General features: G+C 42.9%; 2 protein-coding genes across 2 annotated transcripts in view; one reads left to right on the top strand and one right to left on the bottom strand.

Moving 5' to 3' along the window:
* The first annotated feature begins 524 nt into the window (after positions 1-524).
* gab1 (GRB2-associated binding protein 1) overlaps positions 525-15,334 on the top strand; it is a 194,961-nt gene continuing 180,151 nt past the window's right edge. Inside the window, exon 1 of the mRNA XM_084005739.1 lies at positions 525-528. The gene's annotated coding sequence lies outside the window, so the exon portion shown is untranslated. The remainder of the gene's footprint in view (positions 529-15,334) is intronic.
* Positions 12,760-15,334, bottom strand: part of hhip (hedgehog interacting protein) — a 30,832-nt gene continuing 28,257 nt past the window's right edge. The window contains exon 13 of the mRNA XM_084005746.1: positions 12,760-15,263. Coding sequence (XP_083861872.1) covers positions 15,067-15,263 — 197 coding nt within the window. The 3' untranslated portion in view covers positions 12,760-15,066. The remainder of the gene's footprint in view (positions 15,264-15,334) is intronic.

Below are 15,334 nucleotides of genomic sequence, written 5' to 3'. Positions count from 1 at the left end.
AATTAACTAATCTTTGATCTGTTTTGTTGGGAAATATTTGATTATTTAGCTGCTAAATGCAACAATATATTCATCAACTAGTCACTAACTTTGCTGTTTGGGCTGAAAGACGCTAAAAGAGTAATTTGATAAACTGTCAATCAGAAGTGTTGATTAGTGCAGCTTTAAACCTCTTCCCCTAGAATTTACAGTTCTACTTACCCAAAACGTTCTAGTATTGCACAATATGCTCATTATGATGAGCAGTTTCAGAGCATTATTTATACAATTAGAGTATTGCTGATGCATTCACGCGTAAGTTTTAAGTTCATTTTGCAAGAATATGTTTTTACCTCCTTATCTCCCTGTTGTTCTCATCACACGTATCCAATCTTAACATGCAAAGTAATAAATAAATAAGACTGTCGGATACATTTAGTCAGTAAAAGAGTAAAGAAATGTGAAGCACAAGTACCTAAAAACTGAGTACTTCCCATGATGATTCCAATGGTGATATAAATACAAAAATCCAAAGAATGGAGCCAGAAATGCAAGAATTAGAACTTCCTCACACGTGTTTCCTCGTATTTGTTGTTTTGCAGAGATGCCGAAGCGATAACCTGTGAACTCTGGGTAATGGGTCATTGTACTTGTGCTGTCACTGAATCCCGCAGAATGACTTACGCTGACAAATGCCGTTAACATTCCTCCATCCCACACAACAGGAAGTGGTCTGACCATAGCTGCAGAGCCCCGGCTGCTGACCCCCAGTGTGCTGCGGCGCATCGGCCGCTGACCTGTGGAGGTCGGGACAAAAGGTCGTCAGGTCATTAAGCATCGTCGGGCCCTCGGCCTTCGATTTCACTTTAGAATCCACATTCAGTTTTAGAGAAGCACAGTTTAATATTTTATAACCATGACATATTATAATCAATTGTCAAGTTTACAGTAACTAACTTTTGGAGAAAAGTTGATCATTGTTCAGCCTTAATCATTTCTGTTATTCATCATAGGTTAAGGAAGATAATAGACTCATCTGGTGAAATGACTGATTTAGCAGGGGGATTGTATGTCAGTGGGACTTGTACATAGATAATAGATTCCATGCAAACTCAGCCACCCATGTACATGACACTTCTCAGATTTTGCTGAAAAGCGGTGAAAATATGCCTTATGTTACCAAACAAAGGAATCTGAAGTTTCAGGTCAATATCTCAAACGGTTTGCCTGTGGCGTCCATTTGAATTTAAAGTGCCACGCCCCTTTTTGACACATTGGAATTTCTAAGTTTAGAATAAATATGATCATTAATCGTGGTGCTAGGGGCACCCAAAAAGTGAAAAATCATTTTTTTTACGACTTTAGTGACCCACCTCTCACCCAAACAGTAAGGAATGTTGTATAGTTTGTATAGTACAAACTACAATGAACCAACACACCAATTTTCAGCCTTCTATCACTATTAGAACAGAAGTTATGGGCCCCCAAAAATGCAAAAAAAAATGAAATGCGAAATTCCAATGTGTCAAAAAGGGGCGTGGCACTTGAAATTCAAATGGACGCCACGGGCAAACCGTTTGAGATATTGACCTGAAACTTCAGATTCCCTCGTTTGGTAACATAAGGCATATTTTCACCGCTTTTCAGCAAAATCTGAGAGGTACAGGTATATGGTACCCCGATATTGGCTGTTTTCATGGAATGACCCTTTAATTGGGCTTCTCTGCCTCTACGCTCTTCTGCAGCCGGCGGTCCAACAGTTTGCAAACAGCTAACGGAACTACACACAGACTTCTGCACTCTACCGAGTCCACCTTTTCATTTTTAACAATTGTGAAACTGACAACAGTTTTGAACAAATACATTTTTTTGATAGCAAATCAGAAAAAAAAACAAAAAAACTTTAAACCAGCTCCTCTCAACCAGTGGACGTGGGATTTAGAGCCCCATCTTGTTAGATTAAACAAAAAACAACAACAACAACAACAAAAAACGTACAAAGCACGTGCTCAAGAATTCACATAAAAATGTCAAATTAAATTTGAACATCATGAAGCCACGACACATCAGGAACAGATACATGTGTTTTGACGCTACATTGCTGCATGATATATTGCATTAAGTACATGTATACTCTTTAGATAAAACTAATTAAAAAGGTAATTAAAAGGATAAAAGGAGTGAAGAAAAAGAAGAATGTTTAGTCTCCAATGAAATGGCATTAAATTCAAGTAAATGTAAATACTTTATAGCTTACCGGATCTTTTGACCACACTTGAACCAATTTACTGCAGCTGCATTACCGTAAGTACTTATGAAACACCTTTCTCATTCCCGAGCATTCACCGGCAGTCCTTAACTTCTCAGCGGTAATAATTTCTCCCCCATTAAAATGTGCTGTCATAAACAAAAGCGCAATAAACTACAAGGCCTACGGAAACAAGCGAACAAGCTTCATTCGTAGCTGCCGTTAAATCTTCTCACACCCACACTCACTGCAATAAAAGGCCAGTAAATTAGACACAGGCCACGCATCGCTTCATTTGACATGCTGACACCAACGGAGGAGACTGAACTGCAGATTCCTGCCATCCTGATAGACCTCATTTGACTGCTCTTGATTAACTGTAATCCTAGTTTGCCTTTAAAAGATAGTAGACCATTTAACCCCTTGGAGATAAAACTTCCTACCTTTCCCGATGATGAGCCACGGAGAGCGTTATGAAATGCAGCATCACCAGCGAGACCCTTTTTTCAATCATTTTCTTCCACCGATTGTATTATGACCTTTCACGTTCATATTAACTCCATTTATCCTCCCGGAATCCTGCTCTCCGTCAAACGACACACTCGTTTTAAGATGTGTGTTTGAAGGGCAAATTGTAGAGGTGTCTTTGTTGCCAAAAGATGGTGTTTGTTTGAGGAGTGGGGGGTGGAGAGTCACATGGTGTAATCATAGGGTCCAGGTGTGACAGCTCACCTGTGTGAGAGGACAGACTACGAGAGGCGGGGGCAAACAAAGGGCAATGTAAGAATGGGGGTACAGGAATGTGACGGAAATATATATTAGGTTGACAAAACAATGTCCACTTACTCATTTTGTTTTGTCTTCATCATTAATACTTACAGTCTCCACTCAAGGTCTACTTATTCCTGCTCCTTATCACATGGTTTTCATCAGCAGGACAAAGTAAGGGAAGTGGAGATTGTCAGGATGAGGAACCCAAACTAAGATATTAAGAAAAAGCAGGAGGAAAAATCCATTGATGTATTGGAAACGGCTCACAGGTATCAGTCAAAGGAAATGGGAGGCAAGGTCAGGTGGTGTAAGGTTTAAACAGCACAGCTGATAGATTATAGATTATTATATTTTTTACTTTGGACGGACCCATGCTGGTTGTTTCCTCTTACATCCAGTCTTAATGCTAAGCTAGGCTAATCCCCTGCTACCTCCAGCTTCACATGTCACAGTCCTGAGTTTAAACCTGGCAAAACAGAACTGGTGATAAAAAACACTCATTTACATCAGAATATATTATATCATAATATTTTATGTTGTGATTTTTGTTGAGACGATATTCAAAAAAGTATACCCTGAATTTATGTTCTTTTTTTTACTAAATAAAACCTTTTTCTCTTGGATGAAAACTTACAGTACAAAAAAAGTTATTCAGACAAACAGAGATGAAACAATGTCAGAGGTAGAACAGTATTGATTAGCTTAATCAGTTATATTCAGGTCAAAAACACACACACACACACACACACACACACACACACACACACACACACACACACACACACACACACACACACACACACACACACACACACACACACAGCAAGCCAGACTTTTCTGCTATCAATCAACACAAATGGCGGGTTCCTCCAATATCCCATCCCACTACTTCTCAGATGATTCTGGGCAGGTGGCCCCGGGGTGCTCCAGATGTGCTCCAGCAGCAAAACCACCCGACCAATCGCTCCCGTAGAGGAGCGTGCTCGTAGAAGGTGTGGTTAAGGGTGACTGGGAATTGAAAATTGGTTTGTGTAAAAGTTTTCTCTCAGTTCATTTTCAATCCCCACACCCAAACCTCCATCTTGGATGGGTTTTTTGTCAAACGTGTCACCACCACACATCAGTAAGTGAGGTGGAAAGAAACCATAAAATGGCTGTGCACGGTCTGCCTTGAATTAGCGCCAAACCTCACTCTGTATCTGTCATAAACGATACAATTAAACTTAATCCCGCCTGCCAAAAGGGAAAGGAGCGAGGGGAGGGAAAAGGGAATGTGGCCGTCAACAGTTAAACAGCATGATAAACGTTGTCGGTGCTAACACAGTGTGTGGCAAGTGCAGGAGTTGATCAGAGAGCTGTGTTCAATCCGCCAGCGTGGACTCGGGGGGATCGGATCAAGACTGTGTGTGTGTGCCAGATCTGCAGATCCTCCTCCTCCTCTTGTGACCACATTAGAGGTGTAACACATTGGTGGTCTTTGATTCCTCGACTTGAAAAGGGATGGCCCACAAAGAGATCAGATGTCATTTATGTAAAGCCCCCCCCCCCCCACCTGCTCAAAAGATATAACATATCCGTCATAAATGATGAGGTTGGAGTGAGCCCCCCCCCCCTCCACCGATGTGGAAATAAGATTCCTGGAACCATGTTGGTGGTCAGTCACACAGGCATATAGACGGCCCTTCTGCACGCATTAAATCCTACTTTTTCATGTGTATTAGTGACATGCGGGTGCATATTCGTGACTATTCAGATGCATATTCTCTTCGCCCGCAGAGATGAAAGGACCACCAGTGCTCTGGAAAGTCAAATTAACCCTAATTCAATCGTTGCTGGCTAACATTTTGGAGTTAAACACTGTCCCCTAATGACTTAATTGTGAAAGGGCTGCTCGTTGTAATTTCCTCTTCTGTTTAATGACACGCTCGGGGGATTAACATGCCAACAAATGTTACTCGCCGTGACACCAAACTGTAAAGAAGACATGCAAGTTTGTAAAATATATATGAATACTGTGTGAGGCGCTTCATCAGAGTTACCATAGATGGGTTTTTTGTTCGTGTTTTTACCAGGTGATCCCCAGGATGATGGACAGCATGAGGTCAGGGTTCGGAGGCGGTGTGCAAAGGAGTCACCCAGGTGTGAGGGGGTGAAAGAGTAGAGGTCAGGAGGTCAGGGGGTCAGGGGACGGGACACCTGCGAGGGTCTGATGAGGACAGCAGGGAGGACAATGTCACAGATGTGGGGAGAGAAGGGAGGAAGTCTGCTGCTACTCATCACCATGATGATGTGCAGCGACTTTTACACATTTACTCCGTCTCCTGTTTGAAGCATCACCATTTTTACCCTTTAAATGGTTGTTGTGCTATGTGAGGAGTGATCTGCCTCGCTTATAACAAGAAAAAAGACAGTAGAATCAGCTGAAATCAGTCCAATGGTAGACTGTTTTAAAGCAATGCTGCATCATTATATATTTATATTGCTATGAAGAAATCTCCAAGGCCAAAGCAACACATTTATCCTACAACAATTTAAGGTTTTTCTACCTTTTATATCATTATAAATGGAATATATTCATGTTGGGTGATTGGCATTTGTCACTGTTTTATGGAAAGCTTAAGGCTTAATGATTGAGAGATGATTGAAGTCTAAAGAAAAGATGGGAGCCTGCTTATACTATTGAACTGGTTGACGGGGGTTTGATTGAGTAAGCTGATTTTTGAGAGTCAAAAATAAGAGTCTCTGTAATTAATTGTGAATATATCCACGATTTATATACTGTCACGGAACTGCAGACCGGGCCTTTAATGCCTCCCCGGTCCGTTTGTGTAACGGCCCCTTCCTGTCATGCCTGTTAGGCTGTAGCTAAACTGGAAGTACACAGTGTTCGGAGAGGCAGTGCAGCCATTAGACACAGAGCTTTGGAGAGATTAGGATGCACACACACCACCAACACAGGCAGTCTCTGTACCAAACCAAGAGGATTAGGGCTTTGGCAATGGCGAGGCGGCACACCACAGCATTGCCAGAGAAAAATGATACACCATATGTGTTTTTACCTTATGTGGCACTGATGAGAATGAATGGGCAATATTTCTCGTTCGGTTCAATATTTCTCCGAGGAGACGGCCGTGTTTACTCTGTAATCCTCCGTTTCTGTGATAACACTGACTCCATTTATTTATGATTCGTTTTCCTAGAGTGTGCTCTGACGCAGGAGTTGGAGACGTGGGGGTGCGTGTGTGTGATTGTGTTGAGTGTGTGTGTGTGTGTGTGATTGTGTTGAGTGTGAGTGTGTGTGTGTGTGTGGGTTTGACTGAGGGGCCGTGCACTGTTGCAATGTGTTGTGATAGCAGAGCCATAAACAATACGGCTGTCTTTTTCTTCTTCTTTTTATCACCCCGTTGATTCATTAGACAAGAGGAGATTTTATTTGGGTTCTGACTCGTTAAAAAAGCTTTTCTTGATTACGCTTGTTGGGATAATGCATTGATTTTCTTTCTTGTACGTTAGGTACGGAGCTGAAGCCAAGAGCTGGGTTGCTTATCTCAGCGTAAAGACTGGAAGAGGAGGGGAACAGCAAGCCTGGCTCATCCCTCAAACGGGTCTACATGCCAGCAGCTGTGTGAGGCTGTACTCGTGCACGGCTTAATACGGAAGTCAGCGTTGTAATTTAGCATGTCAGCACGGTCACGCTTGCTAATAATCATTAAACACGGCTGAGAGAATGTCTTTCATTTCGCAGGTTTGGTTAAACTAAAATATTTAACCTGATGGTTTCCTTAGAGGAGAAGTTAAGAGATCAACAGTGGATATTTGTTATAACAGATGATGTGTGATAATAAAGTCTCTACAGGGAGGTTTGTAACCGAGGGGCCTCTACACATCAGCAGGATGACGATTCCTGGTAAACCTGAATGTATCTCCCAAATGTCACACTGTTCTTTTGAATTGGTTTCAGCAGGTTTTGAGTTTTTGTCGTGTGTGTGTGTGTCTGATTGATGATGAAATGACTGGGTCAACACACACACACACACTGCAGCGTGGTCCTAGAGAATCATGCCGAGGTGTGCATGTGTACTCCGTGTGTCTGTGTGTATGTGTGTGTGTGTGTTTGCTGTGTGCTATCACATGTACAAGTCTCCGACCTCTTTGCTCGTGGTGTGATAAACTGTTTGGCCCGCACAGCTCAGCCCAACAGGCCGAGCCTGTACAGATAACAAGGCGGCAGGCATCTGGCAGAGTTCACTGGCCTGGACACACACACACACACACACACACACACACACACACACTCACACACACACACACACACACACACACACACACACACACACACACACACACACACACACACACACACACACACACACACACACACAGACACGAGGGCTGATGCAAGCTATGGCCCCACTTCAGTCAGGGAAAACCACATCTCTGCAAGCACAGAAAACCCAACTGGGCTTTACTTTCTTTCCCTCTTCTCGTTTCTCGTCAGGCAGGAAAGTTCTGGAGGGAAGTCATTGTTTGAAGAGCAAATACGTACGAGAACACGGTCATCAGAAAATAGTTCATTTGTGGTTTTTTTGTTGTAAATGAGAGGAGGACTAGTTTGCTGGGCTGCAGGGATCAGGTGCCTGCGAACATCAGCGGACACTTTTTGGCTTCGCCTGGCTTCGGTTGACGCACGCACACACACACACACACACACACACACACACACACACACACACACACACACACACACACACACACACACACACACACACACACACACACACACACACACACACACACACACACTGTTTGACCCCGGTGTCAGCACTAGTGTTAGCGGTGAGGCTGCAGCGGATGTCCCTCTGTTGACTCGGAGTGATGTAAGCTCGTGATGAGCCCTGCAGATTAAGAGTGAAGGCAAACAAAAAGGCCCTGCCAAGATGAGCCACAGTGTATACAGATTAATATAACAATACAGCCGCACGAGCGCCGCCGTAAACCATTTGCATAACTCTTTTTAATGTGTTTGGGAAAAAATGTCCTCGCTTTGAGGGGATACCCCCGCATGGAAACTTATACCTAGGTGGTCCATTCCAGCCGACATCAGTTGCTTACCTAGCGCCGCCGAGGATCCCGGGGAGGGGAAGCAGACAGAGACAGAGAATAAGTGATGTGTGCAAACTGTGGTGCAGCATCACCTGAGCACGAACACGATAGAAAAGATAAAATCAGAAAGAAAAATCTACTTTTTACGTATAAAATTGAACAGGTTTTGAGTGAAGCAAACTCATCAATTAAATCCAAAATTTGAAGGCGCCTATCTTCCTTTCGAGTCGTGTCTAATAACATTTTGGGTATTCGTTATGTTATGTTACGTTTTGGGTTGTCGTTATTTAAATACTAAGTTATTTTTGTGTATATGTATATATTTAGTGTATTTGGAATAAGCTGTGCGTGTTTACTGCTCATTTTATTGTTTATCCTCGTTGTGTTTTCTTATTATTTGTGCAACAAAAGAGGGAAATGGCTGCGTCATGCTAGTAGCAGCTAATGTAGCCTCGAGCTAATAGCCACAGCAGAAATAAAGGGCAGTTTGCAGAAGTCTGGTTCCAACAGATGCTGCCTCAAGTGACATCACTCGAGGCAGAGACGTCAAAATGTAAAACGGTTCCTTTTATCCGTTGCTGTCATTACAGTGTCCTGTAAATGCGACCCACCGCCAGTAAGGTCTTTGAACGCATCACGAAGCCTACAGCCTTTACTCTACAGCTCACGGCGTGTCGACCCCCAGTTTTTATTATCTTTAAACCCATTTCTCATTTCAGTTAGTCTCTTCTGACAAAAAGCTGCATCTGAGTAGAGTAATAAATAGGAACAGACCGTTGGGTTCTTCTGCAGTGCAAGACATCACACTGACCTCAACCAGCAGCCTTACCTGTCGACCAACACTCAGCGCCGCTCTCAGCCCTCTGTGGGGGGTTCGGCATGTGTTAACATGACAGATTGAGCCCCAGTGGGAACCTTAATTGCATCATTTCATGGATGCGAGTCAGTGCTGTGATCCGGGAGAGTAAACAAGCCCTGAATCCAGGAGCAGAGAGAGAGAAAGAGGGAGTGATGGAATGAAGGGCGGATGGAGAGATGAACAGCATTAGCTGGTAGGGAAAAAAAGAAACAGAGGAAGGGCTTCAGGATGGGAAATTGGTGTTAATTACTGAGATATTGAGATGAAGTGTGAAATATGAGATAGCGAAGGTGTCAAAACGGCAAAAAAAAGAGAAGAAAATCTCCCAGCCAATAACAAAAACCGACAAAAAGCAACAGCCGAAACCACCCAAACGTCCTCCAAGGTGGTCGTGGAGCAGAGGTTTGTTTTGTTATGTGATAAGCCGAGAGTTAAGTGAGGCAGAAGGGAAAAGGCAGCGGCGGCAGCAGCAGCAGGCCGCTCGGAAAGTGTTTCTTCATTAGTAAGCGATCGGGGGCCAGGGAGTATGAGATTTCAGCTGCCTCGGCCGTGCGTTTCAGCAGCAGTACTCAACGACAGGGTAAACACATGAGGTCACAGAACACACCGTGCAATTAGGGGTGTGACAAAACTAGATATGCAACACACATGCACACACACGCAGGTACAGAGTCGCCGAAACGTGTTCACACGATCCGGATCACGTGAATCAATGGAGGAATTATCGATATTCCATCTCGAAAGGAGACCAGTGGCCAATGTGGACAAACACAGATGCTGCTGCACAGCATTCATCAGCTGGGATCCTTCCCTGACAAGACATCATGACTTCATACGTTAAAGCGTGACCTCAAACACACACTGATCAGTGGAAACAGTTATTCATGCTGCAGGGAGAGTCGACTTGATGTCACAATCGTGGTGAGTATCAGGAAATAGTTTCCAGTGTCATGCATCAGAGAAATCCGAATAATTGGAGTTAACAGACAGAATAATTGATTATAATGTGAGTTCATAAAGGGGCACTGCCAGAACATCAGGGACATTTTGGGAAAGTTACTTTATTAAATGCATTTCTTTGTTTAGGTCATTAAAGGAAGCACCTAAAACCACGGTGGTCTGCGGTGGACAAGCCTTTTTTTCCCCCCTCTGCAAAATGATTTATATCATATCATATTTATAAAACTTTGAAAAGGCCATTAAGCAATTAGGTCATTAAAACACATATTTCACGCCGACTCCAGACTTTTCAAGTTTCCGTGTCTGGAGAATTATATATGGTTTTTCCAGCGTACTGTACCTGCACTGTGTTGTGTTTTACCTCCACGTGCAAACCGCAGTTTGTGCTTATAAACCTCACAGTCACAAGGGCACCTTAATACTCGCTTAATGCTTATTTTTAGAGGCCGATGTTGAGCTTACAGTCCTGTCCTACACAAATAGTCCTACACCTGGATAGGACAGCCATGAAGGAAGAAGAAGAAGAAAAAAAAGGTGCTAATACAGGCCAAACGTGAAGTCAGCACTCAGCAAGTATAATAAAATGTAAAAATACTGCAAAGACTGGCCACACAACGACCTTACACTCATGTAAACTAAAAATATAATACAAATGTATCTATCATAAGATTATACTGCTCCATATGCAGTTTGAATCATCTGTACAAAAGCTGAATACATGTGTGATATATAATGATAATATAATATATACAAGGTGAAGAGTTAACTACTAATCTTACAATACAATCTGCAACTTAAGTTTTAGATTAATTGGCAAATTTGGTGTCACATTTTGCTCTTAATTGCAACAAAACGAGCGGCGAGCCCAGTTGCTCCTCCCACTTCACAGCGCTGCTTCCATTAACGTGGCCAAAATGGGGTCATGCTGTAGATCAGGCAGGCATTTAATGGTCACATGTGTTCCACCTTCACAAGTAGCATCTGCTCTATAACATGCATGCATTGAATCCGAGTATAAATGGTGCTACACCTGTATGCAGAGAGGTTCTGTGTCTCCCTCCCAAAAAACAGCATATCCATTGTATCTCTATTATAAGTAAATAATGAATTGTTCACTTTCATCTGGATGAGCAGAAAAAGAACGACGTCTCTTTTTAATCACGCTGGCTATTGTTTTTTCCTGCCCCCCCCCCCCCCCCTCTGCTGTCTTCTCCTGTTACCCTATAAGTTTCGCTTGAGCTCCCTCTCTCACTCATGTATACAATATTATAGCATGCACTTCCAACCATCCCAGTCCTACAAATATTTGGTATACAGGCTCCTCATGTTTATTCAAAGTACTGGGTTACACTGTTTGGGAAAGATAGCCAGACAAGGGCCCTTTGGGAAGGTAAAAGAAAACTATTCCAAATGAAAAGTAATGATTCATGGCACAGATAGTGTATAAACTCAAAATATACGCTGGACCTCGCAGCACTATTGGACAGTTCCACTTTATGCAATTTTGATTGGATCTGAACAGTGCATAGACAACTTAGTATTGCGTTACTCTAAATATGGCAGCGTGTGCCCTTGTGTGTGTGTGTGTGTGTGTGTGTGTGTGAGACCAGAGTGAGGTGGGTGGTCTCCGCTCCCTATCAGTATACAACACAAAGCCTCATTGGTATTTTGAGAAGGAAATTAATATTGCCATCAGTGGTGGCTCTTTCATGTGAAAGAATGTGTTTTTGCGCGTTTCCGAAAAAGAAAAACAAAAAAAAAAACATTTCCACTTCAAATGAGGAGGTTTTTCGGGCTGAACTTTGAGCGATGCCATGACGCTGCATGACGACATAGCAGGCATGTCGACTCTCTCTCTCCGCTGTCAACCCCGCAGGCAGCTTTTCCATGCAAGCGGCAGTAAAAGGAGAAAAAAAAAGGCCCGGGCCCGTTGCCACGTTGGCCCTAGTTTAACTTAAACATTTTCTCAACATCCTTCTCTTTCCTCTTTTTTTACCTGGCTGGAGGACAAACCATCAGTGGAAATGTTGCAGCTGACTTACCAGAAATGAGACAATTCCCAGTATGGGACCAGGATCATGAACAGGGTGCTTATACATTAAATCACCATTCCATAATGACAGATTATGTCTAGACTGAAGTCTTAGGTAATGCTTTACTTTACGGATCCGTCATTTCCTACGAGCTGACAGTGATAGTCAATCAGTTATTAAGATTCTTATGTTGCTGATGTACAGATAGTGAGGGTATAAAGACGGACAGAGGAGACCGAGACATGTCCAACGGTCCCCGATGGGAAAAGAGAGCCTCATGGTGACGAGATTGGACAAAAAACGAGATTCTCAGTTTATATTAATGAGCTTTAGAGGTTTTGGTCGACAGATATTTATTCTATTTTCTTTTTAACCTTTGGACAGAGACAGAATAACATTTCCAGTCTAGTCTTCATGCTAAGCTAAGCAAACCATCTCATGGTTGTAGCCTCACATTTAACGGACAGGAAAGAGCAGCATCGATTTCTCGTCTTAATCTCTGAGAGAAAGCGAAAAAGCTCAAAAATAGTGAACTATTCCTTATTTAAGGATTTTGAGTTAATGTTAACTTGAAAGTTCAAACATCTACATTTCCATGGCAACCGGACAACTCCATCTGCCAATTAAGGTCATGTGATATGACAGAAAAGCTCATTGCTCTTGCGATTTTGTTAAGAATTCAACATTTGACACACAAATTCATTTTTTTCTGGGAATTTTCTACTATTTTCCACAGAAATGTCCTCAGTTATTATTAGGAAATCAGCACCAGATTGTACTAAACACCAAAAACAAAGAGACAACTATTTCAGACATGCTATAAATTTTAATAGACATATTGATATTTCTGTAGAGAAACAAAGTTATCCCTAGTTTTATTTACATTACAGGAATAAAAAAAAAAAAATGGTCACATACAGTACAATGGTAAAAACAACATAGAAGAACTTAAATAATTATTTTATTTGTATAACTACTTAAATAATGAAAATGGTTATTCTATTCACACCACGCCGTCTCAGCAGCTACAATGCAACTTTCACATTAAGTGCTAAAAGAAATTATAATTTTCCATTTTACAGCATGAATTTCCATTTTGACCAGGTAGAGTTGGTTTATTTCAGCAAACTCGAGCGAAGGCGGGAGACGAAGAACAATTAACCGTGAACTTCAATTAACCGTGATGCTTGGAATCAAAATCAAAAGTCGGGCAAAACTACAGCTATGTGCCTTCAAAACCGTCGAGACTCCTTTTTGTAGAATTTAAACCACAAAACATCAAATGTGAAGTTCTTACCACGATAGCTTGAGACAACGTGGCCGTACGAACGTCTGGTTTCTGAGAAGACGACGCGTGAACGTGGCTCCAGACGATCCCCGTCTGCGTTTCCTGACTTCAAGTAGGAGTCGGATGTTCATTAGAGTGGAACGTTCAATGGGCATTATCTCCTCAGGTTGATCTTAAATCGTCTCTGGACAGATTAGATCTGGCTCTCGACTGTGAACCGTTTCCACGGTGACCCGACGGGACGTTTGATCATCTCACAACAGAGACGCGCTTCTGACAGCGGTAATGAAACCACATGAATTAGATGGATTCAGCTCCGCATGACTCTCTGCAGGCACAGACATGCATTACTTTTACAGTGGGTGGGGGTGGGGGGGGGTCTTTCTTAACAGAGGAAAAAAGCTGCATATGTATAAAGTACAAGAACATGAAATGACATGAACCGACAAGCTTAGTGTAAAACTGCTTTCTATAAACACCATTCTCTCCCATATATTATTACGCTTAAAAAAATAAACCCTCCTCTATGATAACAATAGTAATGCTATAGGTTTTTTTTTCTTTTTTTCTTTTTTTTTTTGCAATGCTAAGTAGTACTTAGGTAAGCTCTATTGGAAATATACATCACTGCTCTATCTCTTCCCTTTTCGTTTTGAGTTTGGGGTTTCCGTTTTTCAGTGTGTGACGCGCCGCTGACGGGAGTTTTGTTAAAAACCAGACCTTTGTGATGGTGTGGCGTGAACGTGTGAATGTTAAACTACTCTTCATTGCGCTTTTAATAAAATGTCTTAATTCATTTTGAATAATAAAGTGAATGAAATGAGAAAAAAAAAATAAAAAAAAATGAATACAGTGCATGGGAGCCAAAAACTCTGTTCAGGTTGTATGAAACTGGCTTTGACACAATGTTCTCATTCAGTCGTTCCTACGTCTGCGTAGGTCACAGTCCTCCGTCGTAGATCCATTCTGTACATTGATAGCGAGTGAGTGTTGCAAAACAAAAAGTATACACACACACCGTATACCGTCGTAGCTTCTTTATGAAAAATGTGCCCACAAACTAAATACAACGTCGTAAGCGAGACGACCTGGTTCGTCCCTCTTGTATGCCTTTAGAATAGTATAGCACAAAGCGCTGCAGGCTCTATGTGACCCACGTCTCTCATTGACTTCAGGAGGTGCAGAGTGTTCCTTCAAAGTCTGTGTGTGTGTGTGTGTGTGTGAGTGTGTGAGGACATTTATTTTGCCGGGTTTTGAATGGACCGTCAGCACAAATTGGATTCCCGGAGCCACGTCGCTCCTTACAATTTTGAATCCTTAAAAGAACCCCTGAAGAATCAACGGTCTCCGCTGATGGGTGGAGACGAGGGCTCGTATGTAAGGCAACAGATAGCCCCCCTGAAAAGACCCAAAAGTCTTGGGTTAAAAAATAAAATGTTCCTGTGGAGTTCCTGTTCCTGCGAAGTCAGCCGTGTGCAAGCGTTTTCTGAACAAGAGAAGAAAATGGAACCTCCGTCACCCGGCCGATCATCTCCTCTGCCGGAGTGTGAACACGGCTTGGATGCCAGGCCTGGTGCTCAAGGGCAGGTAGCTTATAGGCAAAAGAGGAAGAGGATGGTGATGAGGATGAAAATGCAGTCTTGACGGGGATCCTGTGTGTGTGTGTGTGTGTGTGTGTACATGCCTGTGTGGGTGTGTGGGAGATTAAGAGGCCACATTAAGGACACCTCGTTAAGAGTCTGCTGGTGGTGGTAGGTAGATTTGTGTCAACTGGAGGATGACAACGGGGAGCAGCACCCCCCTCCCTCCCCCCCTCCGCACACCCCTATACAATATAGCTGGTCAGGTCTAGGATGTACGAGGTCATGTCGATGATGTGGTCCAGGATGCCGTCCTTCTCCTGGTCGTTGGGCATGCCCGGCTCACTCTTCTCACACTGAGCCCCGGAGTAGCCGCTCTTACACAGGCACTTGTTGGGCTCCATGCACACTCCTCCGTTGCGGCAGGCGGGTTCACACTTGGCTACGGCGACAGGGAGCAGAACGACAACTTAATACACCTCATTTACACATCTGGAAGGAGGACAACGCCTG

The sequence above is a fragment of the Eutrigla gurnardus genome (assembly GCF_963514095.1).
Source record: "Eutrigla gurnardus genome assembly, chromosome: 3".
NCBI lineage: Eukaryota > Metazoa > Chordata > Actinopteri > Perciformes > Triglidae > Eutrigla > Eutrigla gurnardus.
Note: the sequence above shows the minus strand (reverse complement) of the source record. Positions and strands in the feature narration are given on the sequence as shown.